At 53.2% G+C, this 21,558-nt stretch overlaps 3 protein-coding genes across 6 annotated transcripts; all 3 read left to right on the top strand.

Moving 5' to 3' along the window:
- Positions 1 to 10: 10 nt before the first annotated feature.
- PRUNE1 (prune exopolyphosphatase 1) lies at positions 11 to 8,829 on the top strand. Of its 3 annotated transcripts, none has more exons than XM_026723946.2 (8): positions 11 to 250; positions 1,998 to 2,102; positions 2,353 to 2,558; positions 3,259 to 3,443; positions 3,564 to 3,721; positions 4,147 to 4,241; positions 4,530 to 4,688; positions 7,620 to 8,829. In XM_026723946.2, the coding sequence occupies exons 1-6, from the start codon at positions 212 to 214 to the stop codon at positions 4,231 to 4,233; spliced, it is 780 nt and encodes a 259-aa protein (XP_026579731.2). In that variant the 5' UTR covers positions 11 to 211; the 3' UTR covers positions 4,234 to 4,241; positions 4,530 to 4,688; positions 7,620 to 8,829. The 3 variants fall into 3 exon arrangements, with proteins under 3 accessions (XP_026579731.2, XP_087770080.1, XP_087770081.1); XM_087913954.1 differs by having other exon boundaries at positions 110 to 250; positions 1,955 to 2,102; XM_087913955.1 differs by lacking the exon at positions 11 to 250 and adding an exon at positions 859 to 1,005 and having other exon boundaries at positions 1,955 to 2,102.
- Positions 8,830 to 10,162: 1,333 nt separating this feature from the next.
- On the top strand, positions 10,163 to 16,877 carry BNIPL (BCL2 interacting protein like). Of its 2 annotated transcripts, XM_087913952.1 has the most exons (10): positions 10,163 to 10,304; positions 12,157 to 12,249; positions 12,934 to 12,995; positions 13,126 to 13,335; positions 13,491 to 13,670; positions 13,984 to 14,086; positions 14,921 to 15,052; positions 15,829 to 15,915; positions 16,080 to 16,178; positions 16,593 to 16,877. In XM_087913952.1, exons 1-10 carry the CDS (start codon positions 10,261 to 10,263, stop codon positions 16,618 to 16,620), a joined length of 1,038 nt encoding a protein of 345 aa, XP_087770078.1. In that variant the 5' UTR covers positions 10,163 to 10,260; the 3' UTR covers positions 16,621 to 16,877. The 2 variants fall into 2 exon arrangements, with proteins under 2 accessions (XP_087770078.1, XP_087770079.1); XM_087913953.1 differs by lacking the exon at positions 16,593 to 16,877 and having other exon boundaries at positions 16,080 to 16,182.
- On the top strand, positions 16,877 to 20,069 carry C16H1orf56 (chromosome 16 C1orf56 homolog). The gene is made up of 2 exons (XM_026720266.2): positions 16,877 to 17,834; positions 19,286 to 20,069. The coding sequence occupies exons 1-2, from the start codon at positions 17,175 to 17,177 to the stop codon at positions 19,316 to 19,318; spliced, it is 693 nt and encodes a 230-aa protein (XP_026576051.1). The 5' UTR covers positions 16,877 to 17,174; the 3' UTR covers positions 19,319 to 20,069.
- The last annotated feature ends 1,489 nt before the right edge of the window (positions 20,070 to 21,558 follow it).

Genomic DNA, 21,558 nt, shown 5'->3' on the forward strand with positions numbered 1-21,558 from the left:
AGGCGGAGGAGGCGGGGCGACCTCCCGGCGCCTGCGCAGAGCGGCGGGTGAAGCCGCGCCCTCCCGCCTCCCCGCCGGCCAATCAGGCACGGCTGTTCTGGCCCCTCCCGCCGCCCGCCCGAAAGGAGGTCGGGGTGACACGTGTCCCGGCGAGCCCTCCGTTCACACGTGCGGCCGGGCTGTGGGGAGGGGTCCGAGGCTGTCCGGAGCCATGGAGCGCTTCCTGGCAGGCTGCAGGGCCGCTCTTCAGGTACCCCCACCGCCTCCCTCCGGGAGGACTACCAGCCCCATCGTCCGCTCCCGGGGACTCTGCTCGCTCCCATCATCCCCAGCCGCTGCTGGGCTCCTCTGCCAGCCTGACTCCCCATCAACCCCCACTCTCTGCTTGGACATGGGCAGGATCCGATTCCCATCATCCCCACCCACCGCTCCCGAGGAGGCCACACTCTAGCTCCCATCCTCCCCAGCCACTCCTGGCATCCCCCACCTGCTCTGGACCGCTTTGACTCCCATCTATCACTTCTTGGGAGTGCTGGACTCTAGCTCCCATCCTCCCCAGCCGCTCCTGGCAGCTCCACTTGGTTTACATTACAGAATGATTCTGAGTCCCCGCCCCTTGCCCTCCCCTGCAGCACGGGCAGGATCCGACTCCCATCATCCCCACACCCTCCTCTCCTGCGACTCCTGGCTCCCATCATTTATTTCGCTTTAGTTTATTTCCTGATCCAACCTTACCTAACTCCCATCATCCCCGCCCACCACCCTTCCACGGGCAGGACCTGGCTCCCATCATCCCCGCCCACTGCTAAGGAGGTGGAGACTGCCAGCAATATGAATGTCCCCGCCCTGCCAGGCTTTGGGTGGGGGCCGTGGGGGAGTGAGAAGAAGGCTGGGGCCATGGGCAGGATTCGAACCCTGCCTGGGGCGGGGCGAGCTTTTTCCAGCCCAGCCTGGGGGGGCGGAATTGACCCGCTTCCCCAGCCTTCTTTTGACCTCCGTCTGCGGGTGATTCACCGTCTTGTGTTCCCTGGAGCTGGGTGACTCAGCTGCTTGTGCCCGTCGGCTTGGCATCCTCCCTGGCACACAGGCCACGGGGGGGTGGGGGGGTGCAGAGCCACGCCTGGCCGGAGGGGCCTGATCTTGTGGCTCTCCGGACCCGACTGGACAACCCTCCCAACCTGGACAGCGCTTCCGGATGGCCCTCTGCACCAGAATGATCCCGTGGGCCGCTTTTCAGACCGAGGGACTTCAACTCCCAGAATTCCTCCTGCTGCTGCCTGGGCGGTGGGGGGGATTCTGGGAGTTGAAGTTCACCCATCTTAAAAGGTGAAGTCTGGGAGGTTTCAACACCCCCCCCCCCCCCGGCTCTAAGTCTTAAGACGTACATTTTGCCCGAAGGTCCAGAACGTTTCATACAGATATTCCTCGGGTTACGGCCACACCAGAAACCCCGTTGTTAAGCAGCACGGTCCTTAACTTTGCTTGCCCAGGTGGCTTCTACCTGGGCAGCCCTTCCTGTTGGGCCCTTCCTGCCCTCCCTCTTTAGCACTTTAAACACCCCCCCCCCCATTTTAATATCTGGTCTGCCCCTCCTCCATCTGCCACTCCCGCTACACCTGGCCCCATCCCACCTTTTGAGCCTCAGGTGATCTGAAGGTGGCTTATCGGCTGACGTTGCCCTACATTCTGCTGGTGCTGGGAAACCAGGGTTTGTTTGCCAAGAGGGAGAGGGGGGAGCTTTTTAGGGCTCCCAAATGTCTGGCAAAATGGGATTTAAAGGGGGCACCTCTCTTACAAGCCCCCCTCGATGAATTAAAAATAAAAATAAACCGCCTCCACTTCTAATCTCAAAGCGAGTTAATTCAGAAAAAGTGGACCTCTTGAGAGCCGAACGCGGATGTTTTTCACCCGAGTTTTTCTTCCTTTCTCATCCTGATTTTCCCCTCGAATTCAGCTGTGGCTGGGTTCGTTTCACTTCCTCCTTTGTCCCCTGGCAGGATCACTCTCAGAGCGGAGAGGCTATCCACGTGGTGATGGGCAATGAAGCGTGCGATCTCGACTCCACGGTGTCCACCTTGGTCCTCGCCTATTTTTTGGCAAAGGTCAGCCTCTGGATGGGCCGCCCTGCTCTTCCCCTCTTGCTAGGGTGCCTTGGGCCTGATCCTGGACCCCCTGGCTGCCCCTCCCCCACCTCGCTCGCTTCTTATGCCTCTCCGAAGCCCCCCTGCCAGCCCCCTCTGCTTTGTGACGGAGAGGAGCAGCGCCCCCTAGAGCCGGGAACGACTAGCAGGGGGTTGTGAGGGGAACCTTTCCTGGGCAGGGTTTCCCACGATGCTCTTGTGGCCCCCACAGACCTCTCCGGACTCCAGGGCAGCCTTCGTCCCTGTCCTCAATATCCCCCGGGCGGACTTCCCGCTGCGCACCGAGACCACCTTCCTCCTCCTGCAGCAGCGTATCCCTGAGAAAGACCTCGTTTTCCGGGATGAGATCGACCTGGCGGGGCTGCATAAGGCCGGGCTGCTGACCCTGACGCTGGTGGACCACCACGTCCTGCCCAGGTGGGCTCCTCCCCACGCAGAGCGGGGCTGCTTGGCCCATCCGTTGGACCTCGGCCTCCGGTTTGGAGATCCAGTGAGCCATGACGGAGAGAGCTGGGGGTGGGGTGGGGGGTGGATCCCTCAAGATCCCAGCGAGATCTCTCGTTAGCTGGTTCGGAGGCCATTCGGACCAGCAGAAACAACACACAGGCATTCCCCGACTTACGATGTTGCTTTAGCGGCTGTTTGAACTGACAACAGCTCTGGAAAAAGCGACTGAGGACCGTTTTTCCACACGTAACGACCACTGGTCGCGTGATGAAAATTCAGGCACTTGGCAACCGATTCGTATTTATGACGGTCCCGGGATCACGGGGTCCCCTTTTGCGACCCGTCCAGCGAGCAAAGCCAGCGGGGAAGCCAGATTTCACTTAACAACCAGGTTCCTAGCTCAACAAACCGCAGGGATCCATTTAACAACAATGGCCAGAAAAATCGTCAAGCAGGTCAAAAACTCGATTTAATGAACGTCTTGCTTCGCAACTGAAATGTTCAGCTCAGTTGGAGTCCTAGGTCGAGGACTCCTTGATGCCCAAAGTCCCCCAGCTGTTCTCCCCCCTCCTTCTTCCTAAAAACGTCCCCCAACTTCAGGCGAGCCCCTCTGGGCAGCTGCTCACGGGACGGGGCACCCTTATGACCACCTCTTCCTCTCTCTTCCCAGCAAGGACTCTGCGCTGGAGGCGGCCGTGGTGGAGGTGGTGGACCACCGGCCCCTGGAGTGGGAGAGGCGCCCTCCCTGCAAAGTGACGGTCGAGCTGGTGGGCTCCTGCACCACCCTGGTGACCGAGAGGCTCCTCCAGGCACGGGTGCCAACTTTGGACAGCCAAATTGCCGCTCTGCTGTACGGTGAGGGCGAAATCTGGTGTTCACCCCAAACCTTGCGCTTTGGCCGTCGGGAAAAGGGCACCCAGGGAAGATCGTGCGGAAGGGGGGGACTCCTTGAACCCTAGTGTTTTTGCCCGCCAGGAACCATCTTGCTGGATTGTGTGAACATGGCCGTCGAAGCCGGCAAGGCGACCCCAGAGACGCCTGTTGCATCTCTCGACTGGAGTCCATGTTCTCTGAGCTGCAGCCGAGGAACCGTGTCTTCGACGCTCTGCAGAGAGCCAAGTTCGATGTCTCCGGTGGGTCTTGGGGGGGGGGGGAGGCGTTTCCTTTCAAGACCCACAGCCAGGGTCATCGGCAAGCCAAGATGGCAGGATGTGGGCTTCGCATCCTGGCCTGTTTGGGAATTCACTGGGAGGCAGGACGAGGGAGGGGAACGCTGCCGATCTCCCAATAATGAACAGGTAAGGGTGATGCCAAGCGATGCCATCCGGCTTGAAGCACAACCTCCCTCGGAAGGAATGCCTGGTGACTCCCCCCACCCCCCAAAATTGGGAGACTCCCCACTGGAGGGATTCAAATAATTTAACCACCAGTTCTCCGCCCTAATGATTTTTTCCTCCCCAAAACCAGTTCACCAAACGGCTCAGAAAGTTAACAACCGGTTCTCATGAACCGGTGTGAACCGGCTTGAATCCAACCACTGACTCTTCCCCTCCCACAGGCCTCACCACCGAGCAGATGCTACGGAAGGACCTCAAAAGCCTGGTCAGCAAAACCGCCACCGTGGCCATCAGCGCCGTGTACATGAGTCTCCAGGTGAGTGTGTGGAGCCTGCAGAGGTACAGGTAATCCTCACCATACGACGGTAGTTGAGCCCAAGACATTTGTTAAGGGTCCCGTTTAAGGTCCTTTCTTGCCAATGTTGTTAAGCGAATCCCATTTGTATCTGAGGACCCTTGTTTGCCCAACCAAACCAGGGTTGTCCAACCTCGGCCACTTTTAAGATGTGTGGTCTTCCAATTCCCAGAATTCCGGGAGTGGAAGTCGGCACCTCTTAAAACTTGGCATGGTTGGATCAACCTGTTTTAAATCTCCTTTTCTCAGGATTTCTTGCACCGGCCTGGCCTCGAACAGGATCTGGCCACCTTCTGTCACCAAAAAGGCTTCGGCCTCCTGATTGCCATGGCCATCTCCTTCGGGGACCACAAGAAACCCTTTCGGCAGCTGGCTGTCTATAGCCCGCAAGCCGCATTTCAAGAGGCGGTGAGTTCCTTTCCTTCGAGACTCTCCCCCTGCCCGGATCTGGCCTTCTCGTGTGTGTGTGTGTGTGTGTGTTTGTGTGTGTGTGTGTGTGTGTGTGCAGCAGCTGGTGCGAGATAACCAGGCAGCATCCCCCGCTTGGAAAGGAGCCGGTTCGTCAGGTTGCTGAAGCCCAGAGGGACACTCATGCAGGCGCCCCGTGGCGCCTCTGTCACTCATTAACCACAGCCAAAGGTCCCTGCCGTTGCCGGTTAGCTGAGCAGGCAGGTGGGGAGGGGGAAGAGCCGGGGCAACGGTGGGAGGGGGCCGGCCGGAGAATGCAGGCATGATCGTCCTTCCCGGACAACAGCAGCAGCAGCAGCAGCAGCAGCTCCAGCCGGGTGGTAAGCAAAGGATTTGGTGGGGGGTCTTTTGTATCCCCTTTGCCACACCCCACCCACACCCCCTCCCTCCCCTTCGGTCTCCCCACCTCCCCCCGTCTTTCATGGACCCCTGTAAATAAGAGTGCCGGGTTTTGCAAAGGATTTCAGAGGCGGAGAGGCGGATGGGAGTCCATTTTAATCCTTCTCTTTCTTTGAATAATCCACCCTTGTCGTAGAACTGCCGGGGGGCGTTGGCAGAAAGGTGCCGTGCAGCCTTTGTCGCTTTTTAATTGTCGCTTTCTAACCGCGAGAGCCTCAGGCGTTGGTGCTGGGAGTTTGAAGGGGGGGACAATCAGGAAAATGTTCGGGCTGGAATCACCGTCCTTATATTGTCAGCGGTTGAAGCTCCCAATCTGGGTTTGGTTAGAGGGTCAACGTCCCGTTTCCAAATCCCTGGTTTTATTTGGTCTTCTTTTCAAGCGAGCTTCTTGCTTGCTGCTTCCGTCCTCTTTTTTTTTAAAAAAAGGTTTATTTTAATGCAAAATTTGCAACACTTTCTCGCAAAGTGCCTTCGGGAGGAATTATTTGCTCAGCTGGCATGCAAAACCACTTCTCCGCCCCCAACCTCCGGTTTATTTTGGAATTATTTTCCCGCCGTCCTCGCTAACACCCGATCTTGGATTTGCGGTTATTTTTCCAAGATTTGAAACGAGCCACTTTCACGGTTCAGTTTTGTTTGCCCTCCGGTTCTAAACCGGCTCTCGTTTCCCCTCCCCCCCCTTCACTTATTTACATTTTAACCTATCTTGCCAAGAAGATAAATAATTGAAGTACCGTAAATAATTGAAGATCGGCCGCCACCCTGCCTGAGAAAATATTAGCTAATGCTAAGTTTCTCCGGGATGAGGTTGACTCAGAAGGAAACGAGGCTTAAAAAAGAAATTTTATTTTAAGCCCCGCTGGTGTTCGCTTGCAGAAACAATGGGACTCCCTAAACACCCAACGGGTGAATTTATGGCGTAGAGGTTGCACTTTGCACACACACACCCGCCACCCGACGGTTTTCCGATATATGGGATGCGGGAATCTTGAGGCCAAATAAATTCACCCTGGGATTTTAGGACCTGTTGGCTTTGCTCAGCTTTGCCAGACAAAAGCAGAGGGTTTTAGCCGGGGCAGCTTTTTGAGAAAAAAAAAAGAATCAAGGGGATCAATCACACACACACACACACACACACACACACCCCACACACACAGGCCGAGGCCTCTCGTTTCGTAGCTTGGGGTTCAAACTGCCAGCTTCCTAATGCTTCTTGGAAGGGCCCCAGGGCCTTTAGAAAGGCGTTTAATGAAAAATAGAGGTCTTTGTAGAATTGTTAAAATGGCAGAATGCCCAGTAGGGAGAAAAGGGGGGAGCAGGCGGGGGGCAAAACCAGGCATGGTATAAAAGATTCCAGTGTTCCCCATTTTAAAAGCTTTTCTCTCCGGAGCAGGACTGGCCCAGCCTTGTGAAGAAAAGGGGGGGAGCGCCCGCTGGCATGGAAGTCGGCCGGGTAGCCCGTTTTTTCTTCCTTTTCGGCATCTCTGCCCCCAACGGCCCCCTTTCCCCACCCCCAGCCTCCCCCAGTCCTGCAGGACTCCGGGCATCTCCCCGATGCTGCCCTGAGTCATCCCCGGGTGACGGCAAAAAGCCGATCTCCAACTTCCCTCTTTATGCCAGAGCCGAAAACGCCCTGTAGAGATCAGGACGGTGTGGAGGAATACAGCCTCCGCCTGCCTTGCTTTGTGGCCGTCGTATCGGGCAGCTCTCTGGCCCAGGTGGGTGCCGAGGGGCAGGGGAGGGGCTCCTGCCTCTGGCTTGTTCAAATCTGGGCTGCGAAGGGTTTGGTTAAAAACGGAGCAGGCGGGGGGTGAGAGTTTGGGCAGAATTCGCTCTGATGCTTGGGCGGGGGGGGTTAGACTAGATGACCTAGAAGGTCCCTTCCAACTCTTGTCAATCTGTAATGTTTTAATCCTCTGCAAAGGAGACTATTTATTTCATCTGGAGTAAAAGGCTTACCTGGGAAAATATGGCCTATCACGCACGAGGGAACCTCCGCAGTTAGGAACAGTCTACCTTTAAGCCCCATTTCCTGTGTGCAAGAGAAGGCGGTGGTTTTTTTTTTTTTCCCACGATTAGCTTGTGGATTCTTTTAAATGGCCCCTGTTTGGTTGGTTGAGAATCTGGGTCCTCCGGAAGGGTTCTCTTCCACAGTGGAGCTTCCATGTTCAGGGTCACTCTACCTTTTGTGTAGCTGGCTGTTGAGAATAACTAGCAAGCTTTGGTTTCAAAAGAAGAGGATATTGGTTGCTCGGGGTTGAAATGAGAAGTCCTTGGTGCTCTCTGAACCGGGTGGTTTTCTTGCGGACGTCTCATGACCCAGCTAGGTAACATCATCAGTACACCGGTTTCCAAACGGTGCCGAAAGCTTTCCAGATTCCCACAGGGTCTTGGGGAGGGGAGGGGGCATACGTCTCCCCCACGTCCCAAGATCTTCTGAACCCTTTTCTGGGCTTCTGGCTTTTTTTCCAGGTCTGCCAAGCCTTGGAGGGCTCTACCAACCCGTCCCTCGGCCTCTCCCGGCTGGAGACTCCCTGCCCCGCCGTCCGCGCCTACCAGCAGGGCAACATCGGCGCCTCCCGCAAGAAACTCCTTCCCATCGTCCGAGAATTTCTGCACCAGTGGGGCCGATCCACTCAGACCACCGGCCCCGGCATGCAGCCGGAGATCTCCAGTTGCGTCCCCCCGGCCAGGATGGATCCGCAAGGCGCCGGGAGGCGCGATCCCAGTGGGGCCAAGGACGCCCCTAAGGCTCCCCGCCTGAGCGAGGAGGCAGCCGAGGAAGACACCCTGATGCCCCCCACCCCCATGAACAGCCTGGTGGACGAGTGCCCGCTGCACCAGGGCCTCCCCGGCGTCTCGCCCGAGGCCATCTTTGAGAGAGTCAACCGCATAGCCACTGACCGGTTGTTGGACGGCCGCAGCCCAGAAAAGAAGAAGTGACCGCCAAATCCAGGGAGGGGAGGAGAGGGGAGGGGTCGTCGCTGGGGGCTTCAAACGCCAGTTTTTGAATTAACTGGACACAATCTGCCATTCATCCCCACTGCAATGGATAGTGGGGGGTGCTGAACTCGGCATTTGCGGCCATTAATTGGGGTGGGGGTGGGGGGCGTTGAGATTAAACTGACCAACTGCAAAATTGCAGAATTCTGATTCTCGAGGGAGGGGGAGAAACGTGTTTGGGAAACCTCAAATCCTTTTTTTTTTTCTTCTTCTCCTTTTTTTTCCTGGTGCCTCCTTCCAAATTGTCCCAAAATGGATTGGCGGCCAACAGGAGATTTTTCCTCAGAAAGGCTTTCCTTGGTGCTTGTGGGAAGGGGAGGGGGGAACTTAGGTCAGGCGCGGTTGAGGCTAGAGTTCCAGAGCTGCGTTTTTATTTTTATTTTTTTGCAAAAAAAACAGAAAAGCACGAATCATCTCGCCGAACCCCCGCGTGCATGCATGGAGTGTAAAACGTTGTGTTCTTTCGCAGCTGAGCGAAGGCCTGTGAGTTTTTGGCTAGGCTGAATCCTGTAAAGCGGGGGGTCCAAATTTGGCAAACTTTTAAGACTTGGGGAATTCTGGGAGGTGAAGTCGCCAAATCTTAAAAGTTGCCAAATTTGGAGACCCCCCTGCTGTACCACAAGACGTGGGCTAAATTCCTCAATAATGAATAAAATCGCTCATCTCTCGTTCCTTAAAATGTCTTCCTATGAATGTGTGAGCAGTCCTGTTTTTTAACACTTGTGCAGGTTTCACAGCATTTTACGATCCAAGTCAGGAGGGTTTTGCACAAATAGAGATGTTCTATTAAGGTAGCTCCTAAGGGGGAGGGGGGCTTTTGGAGCCCCAAAGCCATGCACCCCACTTGCACACCTGGGCCTACCTGGGCTAGGCAGATGGAGAGGTTCATTTGGCTCTCAACGAAGGAGAAAAAATAAAGCGATTTTTAGACATGCAAACTACTGGAGGAGCGGATTTCTGGTTGCTGGGAGCAGACCTGACGTTGTGTAGAAACACTGGGTCATTCCTAGTGTCACGTCGGTGTAAATTGTGACCGGAGCCACAATCAGCTGTGTTTTGCCCTCTTGGTGCCACCACAAAAGTGAAAGTCTCAGGCCTGAATCGGGCCGCTGTCCCTTGCTCCTGTTCGCCAAAGGTCGACTGCCACTGAAGCTGGGTGGTCCTCTTTCCTTCCCTGTTGGGTTTGAAAGGAGGAAGTTACCTCCCGCTAATTCAACCGGTAAAGCACAAACTCTTGTGTTCGCACATGCACCAGCCTGACATCGATCCTGCTCCTGTATTTATCCACGTTTCTTTTCTCCAACCTGCGTGCGAGTTCAGCCCATTTGGGGTTATAGCCTGTCGACATACCTTTGTGGTTGAGTGCGATGTGCGAACCCAGGCGAAGGTTGCCACGAACAAAACTGACCCAGTGGAAATGGGATCCCTCCGGCCCGATTTTGATTTCCCGTTTTGGCTTCCTTCGCCAAAGAGTTGAGGGCAGAAATGGTATGTTCTTCCCTTGGATATTTTTATTTATATGTTTGCAAATATATATATATATATCGGGGTTCCTGCCCATAAGGGCCAGCCTGACCTCAATCGTCCTTAGCAAATAAAAATGTGACAATGGCACAAAGATCATATACCCCATAATAATCCCTAGGGAACACTGAAACAGCACTTGCACAACTAGCACACTGCCCCAGGGGTGTGCAACTGTGGCGACTTTTAAGACTTACGGACTTCCAAGTCCCAGGTTCTGGGAGTTGGAAGTCCACGATTCTTAAAAGCGGCCCTAGTTGAAACCTCCTGCTTAACACCCATCAGCTAAGTTGGCTACCAATGTTGGCACCTTCTCCCTGCGTGGCATCCCGATCCTCAAAAGTTCCACTCTACTAAAAGCCCCATCATCCCCAGCTGACTGGTGACTGCTCTTCCGGGTGCTTTTTCTCCGGGCATTAGGACCCAGCCGTCCTCTGCCAAACTCCCCAAGCAGAAAAACCAGTTTGGGATGCGCTTCCGCCGGCATATCCACACCTCCAGGGCTGTGGTGCGAGTTCGGGCGTCCGTCACACAAGCAGGGGAGGCTGGATCTGCACCGGGCTGGGCAAACCTCCCCTGCCTCCCAATGGGTTCCTTCGTGGGAGACGGCAGGACCCTTCCCTCGGAGAGGTGAGTCCTTACCACGGGGTGGGGGGTGGGGGGAGGACTCTGGAAGAGCGCCCCTTCTCACTCAAACCAAGGAAAGCTTCCTTTACCCTGGCCAAATGTGTTCACAACCCCCCTGCAGGGTTGTAAACTCCTCTCTAAGCTGGCACCTGGCCAGGAGGGGACAAGCCCCTGATCCTTCGGATGTTGGTGGGAATTGTAGTTCAGCCGCAACTAGGATGTAACCAGGTTTTCTCTGTCTTCTGATTGACAACCCAGTGGGATCCGATCTTTCTCTCACCTTTTCATGAGGAAGAAAAAAAATTCACTATCCAGGCTAAACCTTCCGAAACATAAATAAACTGAAGCTGCCTCGCTAAAGAAGGCAAAAATCTACTGTGCCCAGGTAGTTACCCAGGCCCTCTGCAAACATTAATTAAATTATTTTTTTTTTAATCTTATTTTTATCATTGTGAGTTAAACATCTCCTTCAAGCCAAGCCAGGAACTTGTCTAGGGTTTTTTTTGAACCGGAAAGCAATTTCTCGTTGTTGTTTTGATCTTCCTTCCTTCAGTTTTTTTATTTTTGGGAAGTTTCCCTTAAAGTTGAAATCTCCCGGTGGTCTCCCTCCAACCTGCTTCGCTTTCCCAATCCCCCTGAGGTGTTGCTATCCTTTTGCAAAGCTTTTGGGTGTTGGAAACAAGTGCCGCGAGAACTTGGCGCTGACGTTAAAGAGTCACCACCCGTCTCGCTGTGCTGTAGATTCTTGCGCCCAGTTCAGGGATGAGAAAAACCTGGAAAGGCTTCAGGGCCTGGATCTGGTACCCTGAAACCAGCCCAGTGTTGGCCCCGAGAGTGGGGAGGCAGAGACGGAGTTTTGAGCTGGAGGAAGTTTGCTCACCTTCCGCAGGTGTAGCTGCTATCGCAAACACTCTGAACCAGCTCGTTAACCACGGTTTGGACGTCATGTTTGCCTGCTGGCAAAGCGCCTTTTAAGTGATGCTGGGTTTTAATTTCAACCCTTCCGGCCTTCTGACCATCCTGTTGTTCCTGAGTCACAGACACCGCCTGAGGCCTCTATGGAAGTGGGGCTGCCTCCATCCAATGGACTAGTATCGTGCGAACGCAACCTTCACGTACAGGATGAAAGATCTGGATTTTGTCTCCACTGCAGGGCTCCAATTCACCTTCACACGTTATTCCCCCGCCCCCGATGGTTCTTCTGCAGCTGGGCAAGGCACCAACTTCCAGCTGTTCAATGCCCCCAGGTCTGGAAAGGAAGAGCCTTTCCTTCTTGCCCTTTAAGATCAACTGCTGCTGAGGCTGGAGGTTCTATACCTCTTGAAAAAAAACAAAACAATTCTCTCTTTCGATTTCTTTCACTTCCTTCAAACAATTAGAGAGGGGGGGGAGAGTAGAAGTGAAAATGGCGGCACAGGTTTGGGAGGGACGTTACAGGGGGAGCTTTCCAAGCTCAAAGAAACCGCCAAAGTTTTGGAGAGTGGACTCAGCCCCACAAGAATACCAGAGTTGGGACCTTGGAGGTCTTCTAGTCGACCCCCCCCCCGCTCAGGCAGGAATGAGATGGTTGGTTGAGGAAGGGGGATGTTTTCCTTGCACTGAGCACGGGACGGACTAAATGACCTTCAGGAATCCCTCTGACCTGCAATTGCCTTCACGAAAGCACTTTCTGATGGCCTGAATCCCTTCTCGGGGTTCACCCCTGACATGAGCCAGGACTTAACCCAAGAGGCCAGCCTTCAAACGGAACGGAAAACCAGGGCACTGGGTTGACCGCATCCGTACCGGTGAGATCGCAGCCTGCGATGAGGCTGAAAGGGCGGGTGAGAAATTTGCTCACTTATTGCTTGCGCAGGTTTAAGAAGGAAGCCACGGAGGCCACGGACCCCGTGGGGAACATCCAAGACATGGAACTGAGAGAAGAATGGCAGGATGACGAATTCCCACGGTAAGGGGGACTCCATGGTCAAGAGCAGTCTATCCTTGTAATACCCAAAAAAGTCCCCTTGGCTGGGATTCAGGCAGGCATCTCACTTATCTTTCCAATTCCTGCTGGTCCCCCCCTATCTTTGATAAATATTAAACCGGATTATCTGAGGCAGCTTAAACTGAAGCCAATTGCAAACTTGCAAAGTGTCTATAATGAAGAATGTTAGAGCAGCGCTCCTCAAACCACGGAGTTAGCAACTTGGTGGACTTCAACTCCCAGAATTCTCTACGCTGGCTGGGGAATTCTGGGAGTTGAAGTCCACAAGTCTTAAAAGTGGCCAAGTTTGGGGACCTCTGTATTAGAGGTTTCCTTGCGCGAGAGCCCTGCTCGGTGCTGCATAGAGTTCTAGGGCTGGAAGGGGCTTTAAAGGTCTTCTAGTCCAACCCCGTGCCCAAGGTTAGAGTCCTTATCATCCCTTGGGTAGATTGAATTGTCTTTAGAGCTGGACGTATTTATTTATCTGGAGAATTTATAGGGCTGCTCTCCTTCAGGGAGCCTAGTTATAGCTTCATATAGCGATAAAGTCAATATCCGAAGGTTTTCTTTAGATTTCTTGATTTTTTTCCCCCTCCCCCAAGGGGGTTTTGGAGATCTGGGTTTAGTTCCAAAAACATCCAGATTCTTCCCTTTTTGATCTTGCAGGCCTTTGCCGGAGGAAACCTCCGAGGAAGATCTAGAACCTTCCAGCTCGGAACTGAGTCCAAGTAAGATTCAGGAAAAACGCTGCCTTTTTTGGGGGGTGGGTTTCTTCGTGGACCCTCCACTGCTCAAGGCACTCTACCCCTGACCACCCAGGGCAAGAGGTTGCCTTACAACCCTTCCCTTCTTCTGCAGTCGCCTCCAACACCCTGGAACTCTCCGGCCGGAGACACATGAGGAAGCGTCTCCAGGCCCCGGATCTCAGCGAGGGCTCGGTCAAATCGGGGGAGGTCCCCGAAAGCACCCCGGACGGCAGCTTGGACATCAACCTGGATGAGCTGGAGACGCCCTCGGAAAGCGAGTTCCAGGAGGGCCCAGAGAGCGGGCACGAATTCGAATGGGAAGGTGAGGCCCCGGGTTCGAGTCTCCAGGAAGCCGCAAGGGGTGGGGTGGGGGCGGCTGGCCTGCCGCTTTTAAGATCCCAGAGCTGGCAGAGATTCGGTCCCTTCCTGGTTTTATGCCGCTGGGATTTGATGCCCGCTCTCCCTGCCTCCTCCCAGATGACCTCCCGCGGGCCAGGCGGGTGGAGGCCAACCTGCCCGAGAAATTCTGCAGCGGCCGCGTGGTAGACACGAAGGGTCCCGACGGGCGGCTCTGGCGGATCTTCCTGGGTGACGACCACGAACACAAAGTGGATCTAAGCACCATCGAGCCTTACACGAGGGTGATCTCCCATGGAGGTAAATCTCACATGCCCCCCCCCCCCTCTCCCAGGCAGGATGAAAAGGGTGACCTAAATTTGGAACCGTCATTCCTGGTTTGTTAAATTGAGCGGAAGCAGATATTCCTCCCTCTGGGCACATTGGGAAAAAAACTCCGTACCGGTGACAGGAAGCGCATCCAGCCAGTAAACACTCAGCTCCGTCCAGTTGCTGAGCAAGGCCTTACGGGGTTGTTAAAAGAGGATGATTCCTGGTTTGTTCAAGTGGAAAGGTGGCCTACCGAACAAGCCTGCATGGTGGCCTCATCCCTGCCCTCCTTTCTTTTCCCCAGGTTACTGCGGGGAAGGTCTGAATGCCGTTCTCGTCTTTGCTTCTTGTTACTTACCCGAAAGCAGCGTCCCCAATTACCCCTACATAATGGAGAATCTCTTCAGGTAACTTCCACCTGTCCCTCTACCTGAGCAGGAGAGAAGAAGTTGGAGAAGCACTTTTCTCTCTGGAAAAGAAACCATGGCTGTTGTTTTAAACGTAGTTAGCCAGCACTCGGATTAGTGAAAAGTGAAGTAAAATTTAAAAACAATCTTTCGGGCGGATTATCTGGAGGCAGGGCTGGTTTTCCAGCTGAAAATGCAAGTTGCAACAAGCCTTTGAGATTCTGCCCTGGGGTAACGCCCTACAGTGTGTCAACACTTCTCATTTGGGGTGTGTGTGTGTTTGTGTGTCACCTGCCTGCTACTACAAGTTTGCCGTGTGATTTCCTCCTCCCCACAAACTGAACCCGGAAAGGGAAATTGAGGCAGAGCTGTCTGTTGTTTTATACACAAAGAAGGAAAGGAGGAAAGGTAAAATATCCTGAGTGTCGAAGGAAGGAAGGAAGGAAGGAAGGAAGGAAGGAAGGAAGGAAGGAAGGAAGGAAGGAAGGAAGGAAGGAAGGAAAGGAGGAGAGAAGGGAAAAGAACAGAAGGGGACAGGATGGGACAGGAAGGAAAGGAAGGGGAATGAGGAAAGGAAAAAAACAAAACAAAATAGAAATGGGAAGGGAAAGAGAAAGGAAGGAAGGAAGGAAGGAAGGAAGGAAGAAAGGAAGGAAGGAAGGAAGGAAGGGGGAGGAAAAGAAAGGAAAAGAAGAAAAGAAATTGTATATTCCCCAGCTATTATCTTCCCGTTCAGGTTGTTCTGGTGCTGCAGGAGAAGATTAAATCAGATTTTTTTTTTCCTAAGCTAAAAGGCAGGAAATGGACTCCAGCCTCTTTTGTCATTCCCTGCAGGTACATAATAGGAACCCTGGAGCTGATGGTCGCCGAGAATTACATGCTGGTGTGTCTGAATGGCGCCACTTCCCGGAGGCGGTTCCCACCTTTTACCTGGATCAAGCAGTGCTATCAGACGATCGACCGACGGTAAGAGGAGCAGCTTCCAAACCAAAGAAAAGCCATTTGAAGGAGCTCCTCCCCCCACCCTGATATTTTCAATTTTTATTTTTCTCCCCAGAATGGCACGTGAATCTGGCTTCAATCTGATGAGATGGGTGGTTGGCTCTTTTTTTTGTTTTTGTTTTAAAGGTTCCTTTGCAAAGCTGAGATTCGCTCTGAGCCTTTTAAGGGGCATTTGCAGAGTTTTCGCATGGCATGAAACGGGGGAAATAGCATTTTCAAAGCAGGGCTGTGTGCCTGAAAGACACCCCCACCCGCCCACCCGGGTCTCTCAGGGACATTAAACGGCAGCCCTTCCCCCCACCCCCTTTTAATTCTGAATTCTTCAAGGTGAGGCCTTTAAAAACCGGGTGGGGCGGGGGGGGGGATTGTTCAGCCGCTTTGACATCCAGGGCATTGAGCGGCACTCAAGCGCCCCGTCTCAAGCAACTAAAGAAATAGAAATATGGGGAGAAAACCATTCTGTATACTGGCAGAAACTATTCCTGCTTTTCAAATGGCATTTCCACACACACACACACACACACACACACACGGACACTGCCTTTTCTGCAAGAGATTCAGAGCCCCAGACAAGGGGAAGGACACAGGTTGGACAATTCAGAGACGCCTTAGAAAGCATGCTATCTCCCGTTTTACTCAATTTTTTTTTTCCCCCTCCTGAGAGATGAAGGACAAACCAACCGAGGATATCAAAATCCCGTGGCACGGAGTTCCACCGTCCCTTTCCATTTTATTTTCAGGCTTCGGAAGAATTTGAAATCTTTGGTCATCGTCCATCCCACGTGGTACATCAAAGCCCTGATGACCGTGTTTAAGCCTTTTATCAGGTGGGTGTAAGATGCCGAGATGGGCTAGACGGGCATCCGTTCACCCCTGGAAGGATGCCAAGGTGGATTTGAAAAAGAAGAAAAAAAAAGAAGACAGTTGCCCTGCAGCCACAAGGATGGCAGGGCCAACACCCACCCACCCTTCACCCTCTTCCTTCCCGCAGTTCCAAATTCAGCCAGAAAGTGAAGTTCGTAGACACCTTGGATGATCTGGGCCAAATCGTCCCCCTTCAACAGATGCACATCCCAGCCTGTGTCCAGCAGTGAGTATGGCCTGAGTTTTTATGGCCTGTCCAGTTTGTTCCCCCTTCTCAAAGGAGCTTCCGGCCTCTGGCTGGAGCACAAAACAACCCCTGCCTTGCAGAGTGCGCCCTCTTCACATGCTCCGGGGATACGGTCAAGCTTTGCAAAAAATGAAGACCCTCCTTAGGGGCAGGAAAGTCATTTAGGGGAAGAAAAATCCTAAATCCAGGGCTGGCTCAACCGCCAGCGGGCAGGGGAAGCCACAAGGCCTGTCAATCCAGTTCCAGCCACCCAGGTTGGGAATGATGGAGGCTGGAGAGTCCAGCAGCTTCCGGCCTCTTCCTCTTCCCTCCAAAAAAGGCTTTTTAGCAGGAGAGAAATAAACTTCTGGCTTCTTCTGGCTATGAAGTTTCCACCTTCTCCTTCTTTTCCAGGCTACATCCGCCCAGCAGCAACTCCTGAAGCCCTTCCGCTAGCCCAGACCGGCTGGATGGCCTCTGGGGACCCTCCCGCCCTCTCAACGCTTCCCCTCTGTCTTGCTATTCTTTTTTCCAATGGATACAAAAAACCAGTCTCGCTGCCCTCGCCTCCCCAGAGTTATGGGCCGCCTCCCTATCCTCCTGCCCATGGTGCACCGCCCACCCCACCCTGGGAATTCGGACCCCAAGATACAGAGCAAAGCCCCCCCCCCGTGACTGCCGGGCTCATATGGGGGTGGGGGGAGCGAGGGAGACCCTTTGGGGTGTCCGGAGAGATTGGGGAGGGGGCGAGGCCGGGACCATCACCGGGCGGGCGGGCTGGGGGTCGAGCGCAGCCCCGGGGGTGGGGGCAGGGAAGGAGCCGCCTGGCCCCTCCAGGAGGCGCCCCCGGAGCCCGGCCGGGAGGCGGAGGAGGGGGCGTCCCTCCCCGCGTTCCAGCCGCTCCTTTGTTCGGCGGGCCGGTTGCCTAGCGAGGAGGCCCCCGCCGCCCCCGGCCCAGAGCCCGACCCGGCCAGGACGGAGGGTCCCCGGAGCCCCATGGCCCCCCGGCGGCTGGCGCTGGCGGCGCTGCTGGGCTGCTGGCTGTGGGCGGCCGGCGGGCTGCTGGCGCCGGGGCCGCTCGGCGAGGAGGAGGAGGACGGGGCGCTGATCTCGGCGCCCCCGGAGCTGCTGGAGAAGCTGCCGGCCGCCGCCAAGGCCACGGTGGCCGCCGGCTACGTCAACCCGTCCGAGGAGGAGGAGGCGGAGGCCACCAAGGAGCTGCCGCTGGTGCCGGCCACCCCTCCGGGGCCCCGGCCGGCCGGCTCGACGGCCCACGAGGCGGTGCTGATCGTGGGCGACACGCGCTACGCCTGGCAGGAGTGGAGCGCCTGGCATTGCAACTGCGCGGCCGGCAGCATGGCCCGCGTGCGCGACATCACCTACGCCTCGCCGGACGTGCGCCTGGATCCCGCGCAGTACGACCTGCTCCGCTTCGAGCGGGTGGTCTGCAGCTACGCCGTCTGCGCCTGCGACCGGCGCCGGCACCAGTGCGACCTGCTGGCGCCCCGCTGCGAGCTGGCCCAGATGCACCTGTGCGCCTTGCGCGACATCCAGAGCGACCAGGATGAGAAGCGGCGCCGCTTCTGGGCGCAGGTCAACGGCGGGCTGAAGGCGCTCTGGCGCAGCCTGAAGGCGGCCTTCCCCAGCGCGAAGAAGGTGCGCAGGGAGCCCGGCGGTCTCGGTTGCACTTTGCACATGCTCAGGAGCAGCGTCCCCTTCCACTAGGGACAGCCCCCCGCCTTTGACTGGGGAGCCAATCACGAGGAGAGTTAAAATCCGGGGAAAGGTGATTTTTCTCCTGTGGTTTGTCACCCAGAAATGGCGTTTGCTCAATCCCTGAATTAACCCCCATCCTTGACCTCATCTGATCCCCAGAATCCTAACTGAGCCAAGTGGGCTAAAAGAAGCAAACCATAGTTTAAGCTAGCCAAGTGCCAAGTGCAGAGGTCTCAAATAAGTCCCAGAAGTGGGACTGCAACAATCTTTGCCATCCTGAAATTCCCTTTTTACACTTAAAAACAGTGCACAACAGCAATGTCCAATCTTGGCAGCTTTTAAAACTTGTGGACTTCAACTCCCAGAATTTCCAGCTGGCTGGGGAATTCTGGGAATTGAAGTCCACAGGTCTTAGTTGCCAAGCTTGGACATCACTGATGTACAGTCTTTAATGTGGCATTTTTGTGGGTCTGCCGGCAACGGGCTTTTTCAGCATTCGGAGTAGTGCTCTACAATTGAAACACATTTTTTCCTATATTTTAGGGAACGTCCTGTGGTCTCCTTTACCTCTGAGAATTAATTTCGGAATATTTCATTTCCTTCTCCAATTCTGACACCCTCCTGAGTGAGAGAGAAGAGCGAGGCGAAAGCTTTTTCTCCTTTTTAGCTCAAATCTGGCCCTCATTTCCCCAAATTCCCTTTTATTCTGTCTTGGTTTCTGGGTGAACCAGCTGAGTCCCGGTTTATACCCAAGTTATAAATCCCGGATGGCAAAATTGCATCGGCCAAGTTCACGCACCCGCTTCAACCCAAGCGAGCAAAATATCTTTACCTCCCGCCTTTCCAAGAAAAATAAAATTGGTTTTTCTGTCTGTAAAGGATAATAGTAGACCTTAAAACCCCCGGATTACAGAAAACATGTTGAGTCAACTCCCATCATTTCATGGTCAACATGTTTTTCGGTTCACTTGTCGAATTTGCCGTAACCACAAGGGTTTTGAGCTGACCAAAAGGCCTGAATATATATATTTTAAACAACCTTGTTGACATCTGAGGCAGAAGAGATGCTCCTTCCCTACTAATCTTCACAATAGTGGTTCCTCCCCCCTGTTCTCCTGATACTTGAAAAATATTTCATCGGTATTTGATGTGCATTTTTCCTGGGTCAAAATACTTGTTCAACCAAGGCCTAAACTGGAGAAAAAAGGCAGACAAAAAGAGAAATGAGAATATTTGAACCTTCTCCCTTGGCCAACCTCCATTTCCTGCCTTGAGTTAGCCAAGGTTGGACTAAAAGATCTCTAAGGTCCCTTCCAACATCAATTAATCAATCACATAATCCAAACTGGTGGGATTGGATTGCTTCTTAACCTCTTTTCTTATGTTTTCAGTCGAAAACAATTCAAGTAAAGAGCAGCCACTGACCATGGGTTCAAAAGACGCCGGAGCGGAGCAGCCTGACTGAGGCAACACCGAGATTGACCAGCCGATACAATTCACAAGACCCCTGTTCCAAATTTTTTTTTTCCCGTTAACAAAGCGAATGAGTTTATTTTCAAGGAATTGGAAGGACCCTTGGTTTGGGCAAAGAAGCTGCTTTTATTGCAGGTAGCGTTTCCCTCTTCCTTCTCAAAAGACCCTTCCAAAAAGAAGGATTTTTAGCTTATCAGGCAAGAATTTTCCAGAGGCCTCCCCTCCTTTGTGCTACAAAGACTTAATAAAATGCTGGTTCCTACAGCCAGTTTGCTTCTATTGGATCGAAGGCACCCGGCGGAGGATCGTAGCTTTTCCTTCTGTCCCTGAAAATGCCCTCTTTCTGGTTCAAAGAAATAATCTGTTATCCTGCATGTTATCTTTCACTCCAGCATCAGAAATGTGACTCTTTATATATATATATATATATTCTATGTATTCACCCTGTAGCCTTTCTCTTTGTTTGGTGTTCCATCTCTTTCAGTTGCAAATTTGATTTATTACATTACAGCCAGTGAACAGCAGTACCTGTTCAGTCCTAAATTTGCTGGTTCTTTTCAACTCCTGTCCCTGAATGAATTCTAAACATACCCAAGAAGGAAAGTCGTGGTAGCGTTCGCACATTCTCCCGGGCCCATCCCTGGAGCAAGAAGCAAGTTTCGAGGGGACAGGATGCCTGAATTCCTGTTAAAATGCCCTCTCAAAAAAAAAAAAAACACCAAAAACAAATCAAAAGATTATCCTTTGCCATTTAATTTTCTCTTTCCAAGCATACTATTACACTTTGTGCAAATGAGGGAGAAACATACAATATAGGTTGCATAATTCTTTTGTTGCACTTAGCCTAAAAAACAGGGTGTTGGTTTTTTTTTTTTTAAAAAAAAGACCAAACCAGCACAATACAGCTGTCCTTTTCTCCCAGATTTCAGTGTTTCAATTGCAACATTATATTCAAATAATATATTTTTCTCCCTCCCTTCATGCGCGCACACGCACGCACACACACACACGACCATTTTCTTATTTGCAAAAAGAAGAGAGATAATTTTCTGGCTAATAAAAAGACAAATCGAACAGCCCAGCTATTCTTTTCCCCCAGAGCAATCATTTCTAACCCCAGACCAGCTGGGGGGTGGGGGGTGGGGGTGGAATAATAATAATAATAAACACGGCAAGAGTTCTATTTGTGTGTGTTGTGTTTGAAACATCGACCCATCAGCTAAATTTTTGGAGAGGGGGAAAAAAAAAAGAGAGATGCTTTTCAGGTAACTTAAACTACAGACCCCCTCATCCACTGCCAACATGTCGTAGCAATAACCGACATTGCAACCCTAAAGCCCCGAAGATTAAAAATGTTGGTAGCCAAACGGCTGTTCTGCTTGGAAATCTAACTTTTTGCTTGGTCAGCAGACACAGGAAACAAAGAGGAGAAAAAAAAACCGGACACCTTTAATTTTACACCTAGTTGTTCTCGTGCCGGGGTGGGTGGAAAGTGAGAGTTTATTGGCTTCTGGAGGGTTTTTTTTTTTCAGAGCTGACCTACTTACAAGGAACACAAGAGACACCAAAAAAACTCCCTTTTCCCAACCCTGTAATCCCCTTAATTTGGGGTCCGGGGCGACTGGAGGGAGCTAAAGACACAAAGGAAGAGATAATTGTGTGGGTTTTGTTGCAGTGGGAATCCATTGAGGATTCCCAGGCTCAGCCCGATGGCGTCATGCGGACTGCAACTCCAGTTTCAGACAGAGAATGAAGAAATCCCACAGTGAAACCTTCCACAGCCTCGCATATCAGGATGCGGAAAAAGCTGAGGCTGGGATCTGAAATGTGTATATTTTTCCCTCCTCCTCCAGGCTGGGCCGTCTGAAAGTGTTGTTTTGGCTCTGGGGGGTGCCTCTTTCCTCCGTTTTTAAAAATCAGCAGGTCCGTCGTTGAGCGAGACGGAAAGCGCAGGAGAATCGAACCTGGGAAACAAGTATCGGAAGCAGGGTTTCCACACTGCGGCCTCCACGTTCTTAACCCAAGTCTGGCTGGAAGAAAGAGCCACCGAATCCAGGATCCAACAGAGGTGGGGCTTTCGGACAAAGGCCAGCACCAGTCCCATTTTGCAAGCTTGCAGGGATCCAGTTGATCCTGGTTGTAATTTTGCCCCCGCCCTATCCTCAGCTGCTCCATTTATGGGTAGGGGGGC

The sequence above is a fragment of the Pseudonaja textilis genome, chromosome 16, assembly GCF_049901715.1.
Source record: "Pseudonaja textilis isolate UNSWEBS1 chromosome 16, rPseTex1.2, whole genome shotgun sequence".
Lineage (NCBI taxonomy): Eukaryota > Metazoa > Chordata > Lepidosauria > Squamata > Elapidae > Pseudonaja > Pseudonaja textilis.

Excerpts from the sequence above, each read along its gene's own strand:
- PRUNE1 (XM_087913954.1), top strand. The coding sequence starts at position 3,652 with ATGTTCTCTGAGCTGCAGCCGAGGAACCGTGTCTTCGACGCTCTGCAG. Across the intron at positions 3,722-4,146 it reads AGCCAAGTTCGATGTCTCCG|GCCTCACCACCGAGCAGATG; the intron begins GTGGGTCTTGGG and ends CCCCTCCCACAG. Across the intron at positions 4,689-7,619 it reads AAGCCGCATTTCAAGAGGCG|GTCTGCCAAGCCTTGGAGGG; the intron begins GTGAGTTCCTTT and ends CTTTTTTTCCAG.
- BNIPL (XM_087913952.1), top strand. The coding sequence starts at position 10,261 with ATGGGTTCCTTCGTGGGAGACGGCAGGACCCTTCCCTCGGAGAG. Across the intron at positions 10,305-12,156 it reads AGGACCCTTCCCTCGGAGAG|GTTTAAGAAGGAAGCCACGG; the intron begins GTGAGTCCTTAC and ends TTGCTTGCGCAG. Across the intron at positions 12,250-12,933 it reads CAGGATGACGAATTCCCACG|GCCTTTGCCGGAGGAAACCT; the intron begins GTAAGGGGGACT and ends TTGATCTTGCAG.
- C16H1orf56 (XM_026720266.2), top strand. The coding sequence starts at position 17,175 with ATGGCCCCCCGGCGGCTGGCGCTGGCGGCGCTGCTGGGCTGCTGGCTG. Across the intron at positions 17,835-19,285 it reads CCTTCCCCAGCGCGAAGAAG|TCGAAAACAATTCAAGTAAA; the intron begins GTGCGCAGGGAG and ends TTATGTTTTCAG.